The sequence below is a fragment of the Vidua macroura genome, chromosome 4 (genome assembly GCF_024509145.1).
Source record: "Vidua macroura isolate BioBank_ID:100142 chromosome 4, ASM2450914v1, whole genome shotgun sequence".
NCBI classification, from domain to species: domain Eukaryota; kingdom Metazoa; phylum Chordata; class Aves; order Passeriformes; family Viduidae; genus Vidua; species Vidua macroura.
Window position 1 is genome coordinate 8,827,282 of NC_071574.1, and position 18,671 is coordinate 8,845,952.

Consider the following 18,671-nt stretch of genomic DNA (forward strand, 5'->3'; position numbering starts at 1 on the left):
TTCTGTTTTAAAAACGTCTAAGTACTCCAATTTCTATTCTCATAACTGAGAATATGATAAGGGCTGGAGGATAAGCCAAAAAAAGGTCATGTGCATGCACATTAAAAGTATTTGTACATATGGTTTATATTTCAGATGTTTTTAGGAGCACGCATATTCCTTTGAGACAGCAGGAACAGTCACGAAAAACTGATCTAAAGATGGTATAATAATTACAATGTCTGAACATGTTAATATAAATAATACTTAATGGTGCAAAAGACAGAAGATTCCCAAAGTTCCCAGTTAAAAAATGAGTCACAAGCTAACGTAAAGCATAAAAACAAAATAGAAAAACTCTATTATGCAATATTAGTGATGTTTTAGCAATATGTCAGTGACAGAATATGCCTCAGGTCACCTAAAAACTTGGAGGAATTTGAATTTAAAAGAAAAATCTCCATGCCTTCACATTACCAACAATAGTATCAAATGCTGTTATAACCACCTGTAGCAGATTGCAAAACAATGCACTGCTGAACTTCAAACTAATTAAGGACACACTAATGAAGCACAGTAAGGTTTAATCACAATCAGCACAACTGAATGTGTCACACACTTTGCACCTGCAGTATTACACCTTAATACTGCTGGGAAGCCAAACTGAAGACAGTTGTTACGTGTTGTATACTTCCAAGAGGTCAGGGAGAAAGGAAACTGGAGGTCCCTGGGAATCATGAGGGAAATCCAGCTGCCTGCAGGCAGTGAGGAGGGTATGGACTTACTTAGAAAATAACCCTGCCAGTTAAAAGATAACATTTGCATGCACTCCCCATCCACTTGTCAAGAGAAAGAAAACCCTGCACTGTAATTCCCCTGCTTAAAAAACAAACAAACAATACTTTTATGGATTTTGAGAAATAGGATTAAGTGAGAAGCCACACGCACTTGCGTCATAGCAGGAGATGAAAACATTCTCTGTTTGCCTTCCTTTTACAGACCATGTTCCTAGCCAACACATCATAAAACCACAGAAAACAGCTGCCATTGTACCTAACACAAGATCCACATAGGACAATCAGAACTAAAAACATAAACCTTTTTGTTTGTACTAAGAGCACAGGACCCCAAGCCAAAAGCTAACACAAATTCACATTTGCTGCAGATTTCTCTGAGGGCACACAAAATAAACATTATTCTGTATCACATGTAAGTACCAAGCCTGAGAAAAGGAGCAGTAGAAGGCTAGAAAGTGGTACTTGGGAATGTATAAGGTTTTTTATTGTAATCTGTACTGTTTCATAAAACTACACCAAACAGATTATAAAAATCCTGAATACAAATAGTCAGCTAAGAGCCCATCAATGTATCTTGTTTCACATATGCATTGCTCTGCTCCTAAGGTGAATCCATCCATCATCTTATTCCCTGTTTCATAAGATATCCTGATTAGTCAAGCCATCACCTTCAATACCATCACAGATGAGCATTGTCAGAAAGTTTTATCAGCTCCGTTTTCACACGCTTTTTCAGATTAGCATCTATGCTGAACAGTATAAAGTTCCTGACAAACTTTTGGAATGTCAGTGATCTCCCCACTTTGGGAACGAACTTTTCTTTATGACTCTGAGGCAGCTTCAAGTGACTGGCTGAATATAATATATAAATTATTTTAATTAATCTTGTTAAATTATTCACCTCAAACTTTTAGGATCATACCATCTTAGTAATTTTTTTGTATTGATTTCCCTCATTCGATCTATATTTTTATCTGTTGATGTTTGAATTTTAGAAAGATCAGTTGGTGTATACATCAAAGTCCACAGCCTGAGAACTACCTTAGACTCCTCCTTAAACACAGATTATCATTATTTTACCATGATCTCATTTTCTGACCAATATTTTTAAGCCTGGATTGTTGTTTCACCCCAAGAGGCCTCCTGCTACTAGGAGTTTGACCAACTCAGCTTTAGACAGCTCCAGTTAGGTGAGAAAAAACCCATATTCATTTCCCATATGAGTGCAATTTTTAACTTGGCTACCATCGTGCTTGTTCAGAAATCTGAGTTAAACAGATGTGTGCTGTAGCACTCATAATCTGCTGAGTTCAAATGTATGAATATAAGAAGGAAGAGAGACTGTATCAAGAGAATAACTTTCACTTTACATTAGAAAGACAGAAAACACACATTTAGAATGTCTATGGCCCAAGACATGTGTGTGAAATTACTTTATTTTGATTTCTAGTAGATCTTATGACCAGACATGTGGCCCATGGTTTCTTGTGACCGTTTAAAAGGTCACGAACCTCCTTCAGTTCATTTCCAGTTGGAAGATGACATATGTCCAGGGCACCTAAAACTGAAACAAGAGCAAGATGGACAATAACAGCAGATAAGAAATTAGAGTGCCATTTCGAACATCCACGGTTAATTTTGAACTACAGTTTTTCCTATCCTTGAGAATTACTACATTCCAAACAATACTCCTCCTTGAGGCAAAGGAAGATTAAGATTATTAGGCTTATTACTAAAATTACTCTTTTTGATCGTGTAAACTTGGCTTTTGCCCAAATACCTAAATAATTAAAAAAAAAAATTTAAAAGTTTGCTTGAAGACAGCTAAGTGACCCTAGAAACTGATATATGCATCTGAAGTACGAATAGTATGCTTCTCGTGACTTCAGAAAATAAGCCTCTGGTGGGAAGAGAAGAGAATATGGAAGAAAAAGTAAGAATGGAAACGAGAAGCATTCTATCATCCACTTGTAATATTCTTTAGAGGAGGTGGTATGACACAGAGAATAACCAAAAAACTCTCAAAGGTGATGCTATAAGAAGATGGTTATGACACTGTCATCGAGCAATATAAATTACCAGAATATTTTTTTAAAAAATCTATCTGCACTGAGAGTAGGATTTCAGAAAGGATGTTTTGATAAATCATCTCAGAGATACATTTGGGTCAAGTTCCAGCCTCAGCAGGTCTCCACAGGTGTTGTGGAGAAACAGACCACTGTGGAAATCACATGTTTGTTAGAAAAGGGGTCCTGAGATAGGTGCCGCATGAAGCTCAAACCAACATATCAACTCAATCTCCGTCCTTAAAGTGAAACAAGAAATTGAAACTAAAATCCAAACAGTTGAGTGTTTCTAAGGATCATGTCTAAGTCGGCCTTAAGAACCCAATAGCTACTTAATTTAAACAAATCTGCCTTCCTCGCAGCTGTGTCCCTGCGGTTTTCCCCCGGAAGAGTCTCGGGGTGTCCCTGTCCCTGGTGCTGAACCCCAGGCGCCGAGGCTGGCGGGGACGAGGCTCGCTCTGGGAGGGTCCCTGACCGTGGTGCTGCAGACACGGGCTGGGGACACAGGGAGGGAGGGACAGAGGGCTGTGGCACATCAGCCACAGACCCATGGGGCCCTTTTCAGCTTTGTCTCCCAATTTTGGCAAGTGTGCTTCCGGAAATGGTACAACACAGTGGCTCAGGTGGCAGAAAGGATAATCGACCCATTTTACCGCTCATCCGTGATGGCATCTGTCTGAGTGTCACCGGCATTCCAGAGTTTCACAAAATCACTTTCCCCATTTATAACTGAGAAAAAATGATGTTATTAAGTCAAAACTTTCAAGGGAATATAACAGACTATTCAACACTTTAATTTGTACTGTTTCTAATTACGAAACAGATTATTCAATCTGAACAAAGAAAGCTCATAATAGTCCTAAAGTTCTAGCACTGTCATGGGATGTGAACTTAATAATCTTGCACAGATTCCTTCAAAGACAGTCTTTGAAATTCTCTTCCCACCTTCCCTTTTCCAGTCTCTGTGAATGCAAAGAAACCAGATCAGGAAAAGAGGGTCTTCATTCTCCCAGCTAGATTTTGCTCTTTTATGTTTTCCTAAATGGAACCAACACAAGAAAGGTTCTGCTCCAAGTACTTCCTGTTTGTATGCTTCCCTTCTTCTAAAAGTTTCTCCCAACGTGGTTATGTCAAATGTTTAGGTCTGTCAACCTACATTTTAGAGAGGATGAAGTGCTCCTCTCCTCCAAGAAGCAACTTGTGTTTTACAAAAAAAAGCATGAAAACTTGTTATCTGAAAATGGAGAGGATCCGAGAAACATATTTTATCCTAAAAATACTAAAATCCATACCGGACTAAAAAATGAATAATGAAATATGTGTCTCCTTTTCAGATGTCACTGACATCCCACTGACATCCCATCATTCAGGCTGGCATTAATATCTCTAACAGTGTTTCTTGAGATATCCAGAATTCTAGAAAATTTAATGGACCTTCTCGTGCGTACCATGGATTCTGATACAAAGTTTGAAATATTTTACTTCCTGTAATGTCATGTTTTAAGCAGGGATTCACATGAAGCACCCTAAAAGGAAGAATATTTATACTTTCCTTCTATATCCTGTCTGACTTTGGAATACTCTTTAACTAAGTGGTCTCTTTTGTCAGAGACACAGATAACAAATTTCCTACCTGAAATACCAGTGACAAGGCAGCCAGGACAGGTGCTGAGCCCATCAAAATAAGTCACTGCCATTGCACCCACTCTTGTTATTTCTCACACTGTTCTTCTCATCCTCCTTTAATGTCCAATTTTTGAACATGCTTTATGCTTAGAAGGACACTGAGTCCTGGTGAGTTCATCAGTTTTAACTGCAATCCTTTTGTGTGTATTCAGCATGAGCTGAATAAAATGTAATTTACATTTCCTACATGAAAGCACTTGATTCACAGAATATCTGTACAAGATTTAATGCCTCTCTAGACAAAAAGATTTCTTTTAAGAATTTGCAAAAGCCTAATAGGTTCACATCAAACCATTTTTTAGTTTCTATCTCTTTGCCAAGAGGTAAATAACTAAGCAAATTTCATGCCCATCTCAAATCTGCTTCCGCACAAGGGAAAATATGAAGCACAAGTTTTACATGCAGTGCATTTGTGCTCCTGAAATGGGCACCCTGCAACAGAATTCAGGTTGGCATGCTGAAGAACACCCAGCAGCAAAGTTGACATCAGAACAACAAAACTACTTTAATTTTTCATAGTAAAAAAAATCTATTACTTCTCTTCCATCGGTGTGTTTTATATTAGTGGCTCCCACATACCAATTAAACACCTCACTTCACTAAGGTGAGAGCTATTTGTTGCTTTTGTACACTTGATTGGAAAATAAGTCATTACATGCATAACAGCCTCTATAAAATTGATGATGACTTAGCAAATACTGGATGGAATAGATAAAAATATGAATAAAAATATTATTATGTACACATGTAGCTATACTGCAGAGAAAAGAAGATTTAAGAGTAGCATAAATTTCTTCTTCCAGTAGTGTCAGTTTATGATCTTACAAGAATGTTGTGCCTTATGAACAGAAAATTACCAACAGCTGCTTGCATACAGCAAGATCTTGTAACAAACTTTTGAGAGTATAAAATCATGCTTTCATATCTCAGTATTTGCCATGTATTTTTACTTCTATTTTCTTTCCTTATCCAAGTTCAGAAATACAATGCAATTTATTGCTTCCACTGAACTAGAAAAAGAATGTGCTTATGAATAACATAAGTAATGCAGAAAAAGCCACACATTCAGGTGGGAAACTGTGCCTGTTGTATAAATAAAATATATACTGCTATAAATATAATATGTAATACTCATTCCAAACCATAGTCACCTCTTAAGGAATAAACACTTCAGTCAAAGCAGGGTAACAGACTGGCAGTGCACTCCTGGCATTTGTCAGGAGTGTTCGTCAGGCTGACAGCAATATTAACCACAATCCATTCCAGTTGCTTTGGTTTATCATTGTGTGACTGATGTTCAAAACAGTGCCAGAGGAAGCTGCTTAAATAAAGTGTTGGTTTAACCTCCACTCTGCAGTTCTTTAAATCTGTACTAACTGTGGATTCCCAGCTGACACATTAAAAAAACACTATTACTTAGATTTGACAGAACTTGCAATTTCTAAATAATTTTTAAAAAGTAAATTCTTCATTGTCTTAGGCACCAAAAAAATGAAAATATATTGACCTTTCTTTCTGCCAGATCAAAATCAAAGTTTTCCTTTTCTTTACACAGTGGGAGCACTAAACTGTGATGAGTTTCTGGGCATGCATAAGGAAATGAAATAAATGGCTGTTAAAACCATGTAGACATTTAAATGAAATATCTTTAAATATTTTAAAAACCCTTAGCAGTGAAAAAGCATAGACATGCTACAGTACATAATTAGTACATATTTGGAACCATTACCCCCAAGAAAACAGTGCTACAATGAAAATATCACAAATTTTCATAGTAGAATATTAGCAAGGTCTTCCAGACACTTGTCAGAAATTCACCATCTGACATGAAGTTTAACATTTAAGCTACATGGAGTTGATACTGCAAGAACTACCAAAACAGTAACCAAAACTTGAACTGCTTTATTTGAAACAGGTATGGCATAAAGACTCTCATTATGTGTGTGTGTGTATATACACATGCACATATATACATATATACATATATATATATATATATGCAATAATTTTGTGCTGTTTAAAGCTCCCAGTTTTCCAGCAAATGCTTGAGAAGGTAGATAGAGATGAAATCTGAGTAATACCCTCCCTCAGCACCAGCAATGGAAAGATTCCCTCAGAACTGAAAGTACACTTAGCAATCCTCCTCAAAGACTACTTTCATGAACAGAGAAATCCATATAACCAGTCAATGTTAATAAAAAAAACCACATATAAATAGAGCAGGTTTGCTATCCAGTCTCTCAAATGGAGGTAAGTGCCATACCTAACTTAAAACAAGGAAAATATGTTCTGTTTGAGGGAGGAATAAAGACCAGGACTACAGTGTTGATTGAATTGACTCTTTACAAATGACAATACAATTAAAAGAGACCCCTCCTAAGTACAGCACTTAGAGAATTCTTTTCCTTGTCTTCAACTATTCCAGCAATCACATGATCTATGCAGAAGTGTCACTTAACAAAAGTCAATGGAAAATGGGGTTGCAAAAATCATGACATCACCAATGAATTGATTAATGATTATACACTTAATTTATGTACTAATCCAAGCTACACAGGGCTGATGTTACTTTTAAGTTTTCAATGTTAAGTGAAATTCACAAGAGTACTCTAGCTTGGTGATAGATATTTTTGGCTGTAAACTACCTTCAGATACTTTCTGGCCAGGGGATTATTAAATAGAATTCATTGAATTCCACAAAGAAAAAATTATTTTAAAATAAATAAATGCTTACCTTTTAAAGATTTGTTAAAATACAACACATATGCAGGTTTACCAATGAATGTGGATCTGTGTCAACCAGACATTCTAAGAAACCTTACAGTTAATGACTTCTTCACATTAAGTAACACTATTAGGAAAAATTACAACAATAGTACCTCATAATCTCTGCTTTAGCTTTAAATGTGTACATATACACATTCAAAAGGCATGGTACAGTCTTCAAATATATATATATATACATATTCAAATATATATACATGTATATATATGTGTGTTTGTCTATATATTTGCTGACTATACAGTACCTTTGTTAAGGTTAAAAAAACTAAATCAGTAATAAAACCTTTTCACAGACCTGTGTTTCGTTTAATCAATTGCAAACTGAAAGCAAAAACTTTTAAAGCTGCCATATTTTCATGGGGATTTTTTAGTAGCAAATTGCCAATTTATGTAAAACTTAAAAAAAAAAAAAGCTATATTGCTCCACATGCCAACCATTTCCCATAAAAGCTACCTTTTAGAAAAAGATCCTGCTTGCTGATTAGTGCACCCACTCCTTGTAGAGAAAATGAGAGGTACTTCTACTTTGTAAAATGAAATAGTCCCTTCTGGGAAAGCATTGCAAGAGAATAATCACATTCTATAAAAGGGCTGTATATCCAACCTGCAAGTGGTTGGGGGACTGTTGCAAAAACTCACAAGGTTACTCTGCCAGAAAGGAATTGTTTGGAAATGTTGTTCAAACCTGCCAATGTTTTTCTGACAAAGAACAGCTGCATTACTCCAGCATACCTGAAGGGGTACACAGAGGAAGTGATAAAATGAAGCTTCTACTCATTGGGCAGTGATTTAAAAGTACCTAAAATATAATGGTATCACAGGGTTTGCTACTAAAAAAAATTCAATTCTCATCAGAAAAAAACAAAGAGAAAAAGGCTAATTTTTAATCTTTAACAGCCACAGCATTTCTGACTTCATTAAAATTTGAAATTAAATGTAATGTCTTTGTTCCAACTAGGAGCACATTCCAGCAACAATTATTAGGTTGATACAATTAGAGGCAATAAGAATACATTAATAATTCATTTTTACACAATCTGATTCTTATTATCAGTACACACATGAAGAAATGAAACATTGTTAATGGTCATGCAGGAAACATTAATGTACTAAACATAGAAAATGTTTACAAGACTGCAAATTACTACGATAAAAATATAAAGGCGTGTTTGATGACAAATACCTTTGACAAATCCCTGAAGTTGCTAGGAAGTGTAAGGTCCAACTCCTCTGACTCATAGTTGGTGATAACCCAAGGGAAGACAGGGTACTGATTCAAATCATTGTAAGTTCGACCTGACAAACAACAAAGAAACCCCACTGTGAAAAAAGAATTATATTTAACTAAAATACCAATCTCGACAGATACAACAATATAACTTTATGAGCAGTTTGAAAGAACTGTGGTTTATTTCAGATCTGTTACCATTTCAATATTCTACTTTGCTTTATTGAAAGGTTAATGGAAAAGTTGACAGTATGCTAGTATTTAATCTAAAACATTTCAGTCCATTTGACTTTAATTGTAAACTCTTTTGCATACAGTAAGATTGACAGTTAAATTCATTCGTTTCCTAGCATTTCTCCTTTCCTTGTTTACATCATCTTGTCTTCCATTTCCTTAAGGTGAAACACTTCCAAAAATGGAGGGTCGATGATTTTTGTTGATACTAAAAATTAAAGCATTCTTTTTACATAATGTCTTAAATACAATATGTGAAAGAAGAATGGAGTAGCCTAGGAATTCAGACTGAAGAAATTTTCAATTAATAACTGTTTCATCTAGAGAATTCACTTTGAGGGGAATTCATCCTTGCCCATTGTCCATCTATGGATATGCTAACATTTACCAGGACAGAAAATTTGGTCTGGATACAGGTTGATGTGTACATCTTCATGTATCTAAGATGGAAATAATACACTTCTTCCAGTAAAACCAAAATATTCAATTAGAATAAACATATACCATGCACACAGACACACCCCAAAGCCTGGTTTCTGAGTTTAAAATGAAGTTTTTACATCGATCCTATCTCTTTTAATTATATTGTTGCAGTGGCTTATTCATTCATATCATCTTCAATCAGCATGTTCTTGAAATTTTGTTCAGCCTAGTCTTAAAAGTCTCCAAAGACACATTTTAACCTGTTCCCCAGGAATATTATTTTACAATCCAATCTGTAAGGTTGTCAGAAAACATTTTCTAAACTTCCACCACAGTTTTTCTTCTTCCAGTTTTCTTACGCCACTCAGTATTTTTCCATCGTGGTTTGCAGAATTTTTAAATGGTACAGTCACTTGGCTCTATTGCACATTACATGTTATTGTGGATTAAGGCTACTTACATGACACTGGGGTAACTATCTTTTAACTCCCTATCATGGGCAACTCAACTTTCCCTCTTTTCATAACATTATCTTTTTGCTTCTTCTAACCTCAAACACCAAGCAGATAAGAATTCAATTTATTATTTCAATAATATATTAAAGCTGAAAAGGGTCATTCATTAGTGCCATAGAAAACAGTGTCATGATGTGCCTCATTCAGCCTAAGCAGTAACAAGGCAAGCAGATTGACCCCTACTTTTAAAAATCTGTCAGCATCCTGGCACCTCTGACTTGATGACTGATTACAGAAAGCACCAAAAGTGACCATTTGTATAAAATGCAATTAGTGCAAGCACAGGCATTTGTTATATCAATCATGCTAGCAAGCCTGAAAAGGAATTAACAGACCTTTCAACACAGAAAACAGCTGAAAATAGAGAAATTTTCTAAGCTGTTCAGAGGACAGAATAAGTTGGAAAATAAAAGGGATGTCATGAAACCAAACAGTCAGCCTCCACTTAGTAAACTGAAGCCCAGCTGGTTAGAAGGTGATGGGATAAGATGGGTTAAACAAAATATAGCTCAGTGTTTACAGAATGAGTGGTTAGGACAAAAATAAGTGGATACAAATTAGGGTTGAGTTTGGATTAATGATTAATGGTGTCCTAGAATGGCAGCACTGGCAATCCAGGTACTGCACCCTTTTTTGAGACCAACCATGCAACCTGTAGGAGTGGTATTTATTGGCTCCAGGAATATCCTGCTCCCTGGCTGAGATCTCCCAGACCTACAGAGAACTTGTTGCATTTATGATACTTAGGGAGGATAGTACTTATGAAAATTAAAACTTAGAATACTGAAGATAAAGAAGGTCCTATTTCTGAGGCTTTCCTAAATAATTGACAGTCTATATAGTTCCTGTCCCGCACAACATTCATGATATTCTGATTTTAAGTGCAGCTCAGTACAGCGTTATGAATACCTCTCTAGTGTTACATAAACATAATTATGAACAAAGCAAATTTAGGAGGATTGTTGTGAAATTCTTCAGGACACAATCATACATAGAAAAAAATTACTCATTACAAGAGCAAAATTTAGTTGCGCCCCATGGCTGCCGAGACTGTGCCGTGATTGACTCCTTTTCTGTGTAATTACAGTAATTTGGATGTATAGTAATTAGCAATACCTGCTATAGTGTTCAGAAACATCAAGTATTCAAAGTTGGAAATCTCTCGGTGTTGCCATCGCTGGGTCATGTTGGAAGCTTTGAAGATCTGTCGTGGACTAGCCAAAGAAATGCGTCTGAAAACAAAGAAAATTGGAAAAAAATGATGAGAAAACTTGGTGGGTTTTCCATTTTTACATATCTGATTTTTAGTGGCAGTAGTACATATTCTTTCTACCATGTCTGTGCTAGATTTCTCTGGAGATCAAACTGCCACTTGGATACGCAAAGTTCATTTTTAAAGTTCTATAATATAATAAGAATAAAAAGAATTAATGCATCTGACAGCTGGATATGTCAAGATTTGAAAAATTTCCAACAGAAACCTTTACAGCTGTGCAAATTCAGCTGCTCCATGATGGCTTGATGTATTACACAAATATGTTACTGGAGATTTAGAGATGGAATATCATTAAATAGGAAAATTACAATACTTTTAGAATTTCACATAAGAATCAAGTCATCTTTAAATCCCTCAATAACAAAGGAAAACAATGATAAGATGATAGAATTTCATTATGAAATCCACCCTCTTGAGGTTTAAATTCTGGGCAGTGTTGGGGAGTTAGTCATAAATAACTCAAAGTTTTAGAATTTGATGCCAGATTTCCTAATGTTTGTGAAAGAAGATTGTAAAGTCATTCTTTGGAGTGATAAATCAAACAGAGAAGAGTTTATCATAAAATTCCCAAGACTGTTTTGTTCATAACAAAAACATCTGTAAATACCAAACCCACATCACTTAGGGAGGAAATATATATATATGTAGTTTTAGTTTAAAAAATCTTTACAGGTATTGATAAACCATTCAAGGAAACTGTAACTGATTTATTTTAATAACCTACATTATGTTGTAAACAAATTTATCAGTAAAATGAATGTGAAATATTGAGCAAATGTGTCTTCAATGTACATTTAAAAATTTTCACACATAATTTGTTTCTGTAAATAGAAACCCTGATAGTCTTACAGAGTGACTATAATAGCAATCCAAGAGATTTTTTTTTCTGGACTCTATAAAAAAAGTACAAAACACAACAGACAACATCCCAAAGTATTTTAATTTCATTTCTATGTACAGAAATAGATTAAAAATAAAAATTTAAAGTAACAACAACCAAGATACTCCCTAAGGGTTTCCTGCTCCATGTTCTTAAACTAGTAGGTGCAAACGCTTCAAACCATGTGGGGTGGATTTATCAAAATAAAAACAACTCTTCAAACTGACAGACAAAATTAACTCAGATTGTAAAATACCTGGTCTGGGGTAATCCAAAGATGGTACCAATACCAACCCGAGGTAGACAGTTAACCACTTTCTTTACTGTTCCTTGGTCAGGGAAGTTGAACATGACACCCACTGTGAGTAGAAGAGTTGAAATACAGCATGATTTTACACATTTTAGGCTTTCTCAACCAACACAATGCAACCCTAAGCTTAGATGTTCAACAGATCAGACAAGTTTCCTTCAGGTTGCTGTAGATGTATTTTTTTTAATTTCCAGAACTCTTTTTATATATCACTAACAAGAATTTCAACAGAAGTTGTCACAATTGCACATCTTACAAAGTCCCCATTTCTTTTCCTCTATAAATAGAAATTAAATTTATATGCACAGGTTGACTGTCTAGAACTAATTAAAAATGTATGTATTAACTGGTTCACACATTTACTAATTTACTTTCTAGATATTTTTTAGAAATAGTCTTCAAAATACTATTTTCATATTTTATCTGAAACATGTGAATGACACTTCTGAAACACCAACATAAAAATCTAAGTAACAATCTAATTATGGTATCACCAGTGGCCATTTATGACTTCAGAGAGTACAACAAATGTTTATGCATATGATTCATATTCTGTTGGACAATACCATTACCAAAACAATGTTCTACATTTTAAGTAAAGCATGAAGGCATAGCAGTCACTGGTCTAATCCAGTTGTGAAATTCTTTCATTCCATTGTTCTTGGTGTGTGCAACTATCAACCCTCCAAGGGGACACAAAAAATCCTTCACGCATAACAGATCAGAGGTAGGACTGTCTTGAGCAGGAGTCCTCAGAGAATGCCAAAGAAACACGTGGATATAAATGAAAGTGAGGCATTGATAATGCTCGGTTTTCATGCTTGATCATAATTTATCATTGAAAAAAAAAATTGGAAGGAGAAACTAAATTACAAAAAAATACTAACTTAAATACTAATACATTTAATCCAAGCCCTTCCTCTGTCTACACAAATCCATGTCAAAACAGACATGGCTAAACATCCAAAGAGATTGCACATGTTCCCACATCCACACTTGTCCTTTCTTTAAGCTCACTGTACCTCTATTTGCCATGAATATCTCCAGTGCTGTATTTTGCAAGAGGTAACGTCGGGAAAAGATAGATCGAATCTCTGAGAAGAGCCATTTTCCATGGAGTCCTTCTGTATATGCCAGAATCTAGGAGAAACAGACAGAAAGGATGTTTTAAATATGTTAACTGGACTAGTAATACCTTGGAAAAGAGAAACTCTTTGATCCACAAACATGGATTCTACTAATTACATGCAAAACCTGCAGCAACATTAAAATATGCTCAAATTTCAAATCATGCTATGAATCTCTAATACATTTCTTGTACTCCTGAATTCAATTACTTATGCCAAATATTTTAAACATTTGCTTAATTTTTTCATTTAAAGACAACTGTCTATTTTTCCTGTTTCAGAAAAACAGTTTCAGAGTTTCCAAAACATTATTAAATGTTCAACATTTCAGCAAAGAATAAAACCATATTCAGAAATGTATATCTAGTAGCATTAGATGTATCTGCACTCCCTTCAGCATTGTAATAACAGACCTGTAACAAATAAGCAAGAAAAAAATGTCTTTAAAGAAAAAAAATGTTCCTTAGGTTTATCGTTAAGGCAGCATTCATTAATTCTGGAACTAGAAAGGTTGGCTGTATAAGAGGTTAAGTATCATTTTGTCAGCTAAGGTTAAACACAAACCTGCAAATGAACTCAGCATAATCTCTCTATGGAGTAAGCGGTTGTCAAAGTAACTTGTTACAATTCCTGTCATCCCATCTGACAGACACAGATGCTTAGTCTGCCTTCACAATTCAAACTAATTCCATTTTCAGTCCTCAGCCACTTTGTTTCTTTGTTGCTTCACTTTTTCCTTTTCGTTTCAAAGCTTAATTATGTAAGTGTTAAGGGAGAGAGAGACTGAACACTTCTCTACCTCAGATTAAAAAACTATAAGGAGAAGGAAAATCTGAGATTTGTCAATTTCAGCAAACACAAAAGCACTTAATAGAAAACCATCATAGAAAAAGAGACTCATACGCAATCCTTGTTAACATCACTCTTACCACAATTTCACTTGAGCAATACATTGTGTATAAAAAAAATGAAATTCACGTCCTTAACATAACAAAGACTGTTAATTAAACCAATCATTTGTTTACAGGTTTTTAACAAAGGAGGATTTTGCTTTGCATGTAGCATATATTGACAAATAAAACCTGCATTTTTGTAGCACAGAGAGCAGATGCACTATTATAAAAGCACTACACAATACAGCATAAAATATTGTACCAGCTTTGTGAATTAAAAGCAAACAAGACTGGCAAATCAAAAGCACAAATCAGAACATACAAAGCAAATCATCTTTGCCTCAATACAAGTGCCAACTTCTTTCGCAGCAAACACGCAAACACACACACACAGAGAAAGAGAAGGAAAAAACTGTAATTATTCCAGTACAAAATTCTAGAAATGTGATGAAAGAACCAGAGATTGTCAAAGGTTGCTAAACATTTCTGGAACTGGGGAACTAATAGATTTGGGCAACACTGACACTTCCATAGTACACCCATAACCCATCCACACTAATTGGCAGAATTGTATAATTCTGTGGTGCTATTCAGAACCACTGAGGTTGGTTTTTGTCACATGCACATAAATATCCTCTAAGAATACAACACCAAAAGAGGTAACAAAGGAGACAAAGTTGCAGTGCTCGTGCACAGAAATCTCTTAGTACTTTTTGCTGGTATTCATCCATCTTATGATCTTGAAATTGGAGCTTCTAATTGCAATGATTGATTTTTTTTTTTTTTTTTTTTTTGAGGCAGACAGCAATGTGGTAACCTCCACTTTTCCACAATTAAAACCCAACAGCCTGTTTGTCCCCATGGGTCTGTGCATGGGAAATTCAAACATTTACTATGTGGATAGTGTGAGTAAAACCAGCACTCTAAATAATTATTCCTTTTACCCTGTGAAGTGAGCATTTTCTGTGAGTGTGAGACTGTGAACCCCGCACAAGGCCCAGAGCTTCCTGCTTGCAACCTCCTGAAAACTGGAAGGAAAAGCGCCAGCTTGAAAAGAGCAGAGGTTGCATTGTGCACCTCGTAGAGCCAATGGAGTAGATGAAGTAACTGAATTCAGAGGGAGAGGATTTACAGCAGGAACTGGACCTGCACCCCAGAAACACCACAGCCACTGCTGGAACCATCCTCTGGCGCACTCATTAACAAAACTGATCAGGAGACACGAGCAGCTGAGGCCCGGCTGAGCAGGGCCTTCATTCCCGGCTGGAGAAGGCTCTGCCTGCTCTGCGGCCTCACTTCAAAGTCTCTGGAGTTCAATTAAAACTGGATTAGGTTGGAGCAGCCCTTCTTTGGGACACTGTGCTCTCTGAAACTCCGGGAGCACTGACAGCACCCTAGACAGAGGTCTAGCCCGCCAGTGAACCAGTTGCCATGGCAGCCACAGCACTGCCGCGCTCCCGCTCATCGCTCCACCTAGAGCGGATGAAAGGTCCAGGAGACAAACACATTTCTTTCATGTGTATTGCTAAGTGTTCCTTATGAAAATCCAGTGCAACCTTTCACTCCTTAGAAAATATTGTTAAAAACTCCTAGTTGCAGAAACTGGCTCGTTCTTCAAATTAAATTCAGCGGTTTTATTCTGGCAAACAAAATTTTTAATTTTTAAAATCACTTCTGACATCAGAACTACAACTTTCAAGAACTATTTTTGCATTTGCCTGTTTTCACCCATAAGCCACACAACACAGAGTTCCACTTCAGAATTTAAGAACAGCTATCATCTTCATACCATTGTACAATATTTTGAGGTTAAAACCAACTCATTTCCTCCTTTTGTCACCACCAGTTTTGGAAGAAGTTGTGGAGCAGAGACTAATGAGAGTGTACAGTCTAATATAATCTGCAGAAAGAGTACTGCCTTCCCCATGTGAGAAAGTATTTACAGAACTGCAGTTGATTCAACACACCAGATGGAAGTTCAATCTACTGCACATTTCATTTGTTTCAAAAGATACAGCACCTTATAGGAGAAAAGACAATTTATACTGTTTACCATTTCATTTAAAAACACATAAACAAATGAGGCAACTGTAAAGTTCTACAGTTTCAAAAATCTCATCAGACAAACTGTTCTGTAATTAGACTTTGGCAACACCAGATGAACAGGCATCATGACAACATTACTAAAACCACAAAATTACTTTCCTCTTTGAATGAAGTCCCTTCTATACTTCAAGTATTAGAAATGAAGGACTAAACCTGTACTCAGTCTCTGTACTCATGCTGATAGCCCCAACACTGCACAGCTGTCAGAAACTCCCTAAGAAATTAGTGAGTAAAGAATAGCCAGATTCAAATTCTGCTTGGAGAAGACTCTGAAATCAGAGTTGCATGAAAACTCAGGTAGCGCAGTGTTGACCACAAATTAAGATCATACATAAATAATTGCTCATGATTTACAGTCATATATCTGCTAATTTCCCAACAAAAAAAAAAAAAAAAATTCATTTACTTGGAAGCTATTCTGTCATTTTTCACTTTTTAATATAAATGCCCCATTCTACCTTTCCTTCAAAACCCTCCTTGATTACTGATCATAATGTCTATTGTTCATGCAATAGTTACAAAACCACCCCCATCACTACAGCTGCCTGCTGAATTAGGAAAGTAATATTTTACTAAAGACTAAATGAACAGTTTGCTTTACCTGTTAAGCAAGCCAATCAGCTCTCGTATATTTTATTTTATTTTAGAGAAAAGTACTATTGATCTTGAAAATGTGAATAGGCTAGAAGTAATTAAGTCTGAAAATGGGTTATAGAACTGAAACAGTAATTGAATAATTATATTACTTTAATATGCCAGCCAACTTAACTGCCATGAGTAAAATAAAAGCTAAATAGCTTATTTAAAAAGCTGATGCACATTTGTCTAATTTTAAATAAGTTATAATGCAAGACAAAGAAAAAACCCAACAAAGCACTGAATAAAAATATAGAGCATCTAATTTACATTCTAATTTGATTACAGTTGAGAGATAAAATTTATAAATACATTCTAGGTCATTTGGAGTAATTTTTACTCAAGAAGGCAAAATTACAGCACTCAAGAGGCTACAAAATCTGATACTCAGTTCACAAGAAACCTGGATTTCTACCTTAACCTCAGCCTTGCATCTGAGGACCCTTGCTTCTACTGTCCAGGTATTATTTAGTTCCTGGCTGCAGGATTCACAAGGAAAGAGTCTGACTCTGCTCTTTGTTTAAATACATATAAGTACAACTGAATTAACAGGGAATTAGATCAGACTATTAAAAATCTTAAATATCAACATGCTCTTCAATAAATCAGAGTTGTTTATTGGCTTATTTTAGATTTCTCAAAGAAGCAATAAATAAGATGTTTGCTTTAAATCTCAGATATTTACAAAATCAGCCACTGAAATCCACAGGCAATGAGTTGCAGCCTCCCAACCAGTCCCCCTGTGAGCATGCACAGTCTGTTACACAATCCTGTTCAGCATTTTCATGGGTGACAAACTCAATTAAACATATTCATTACTTTAATGTTCCACTAGACAGTTTCACCCAGCAAAAAAAATTTAAATAAATAAATAAATACTCAGTGACCTTTGTATTGATCAGAGCAAAATGGCTTATGCCTGGGTGTGGGTGGTGAAGGGACTGGGGAGGGGGGTGGTAAAGAACTCTTATGTTTTCTCTTCCAATTACTGAAGGAGATGATAAAACCACAGCAAATGATGTATCAGCTCATTTTATCTTATCGCTTTGGGGCTAGGTGACAATGAAGTTCATATTTCACTGGTTCCCATTGAAGATTGTGAAAATTACTTGCCCTTATGACCTGAAATTTCACTGGAAGACAGAAATTTCTCTTCTGCAAAGTAATGCAATTTTTCAGATGTCAACCTTTAGCCCAGCTTTAAAAATTAATTTCATTTATATTAACCAATGATATTGATATTTTCACAGAATGCTCTTTGATACATGAACCACCGACTAGCAAATTGATGTGCTCAAGAAGGATAGAATTATTTTATCTGAAGCTGCTGGGGACAGACAGATTTACCACAAACTGAAATTCCTATTCCACATTATGTTGTTTATATTAGCCTAAAATACCTCAAGGCCTCAGAACCTGTAAATAGTTTAATCTTTTATTAAGCTTTAGTTCTGTTTCTAGATCTATTCAGTTTTGAAATAATTTCTCTCTACACAATGAAAAAAGAAACACCATGTGCTTGGAAATAAGAGGAATAATAAGAATAAAGACTAACTGTCTCAGACCACAGATCGGTACATATATGATGGCATGACAAATAGATTATTAAAATAGAGGAATGCACAACTCTATATTCTCCCTTTATCCTGTCACTTAAGCTATATTTCAGTGTGAAAAAAGGCATGCAACCTAAATTTTCTGAAAGTGGTCTTCTACTAACTATGGGTAACC

General features: G+C 35.6%; 1 protein-coding gene across 1 annotated transcript in view; it reads right to left on the reverse strand.

Annotated features, from left to right (window-relative positions):
- Positions 1–18,671, reverse strand: part of LRBA (LPS responsive beige-like anchor protein) — a 365,433-nt gene that overhangs the window by 106,830 nt on the left and 239,932 nt on the right. The window contains exons 40-43 of the mRNA XM_053974943.1: positions 13,201–13,318; positions 12,125–12,227; positions 10,829–10,944; positions 8,496–8,608 (exon numbers count right to left, since the gene is read on the reverse strand). Coding sequence (XP_053830918.1) covers positions 8,496–8,608; positions 10,829–10,944; positions 12,125–12,227; positions 13,201–13,318 — 450 coding nt within the window. The remainder of the gene's footprint in view (positions 1–8,495; positions 8,609–10,828; positions 10,945–12,124; positions 12,228–13,200; positions 13,319–18,671) is intronic.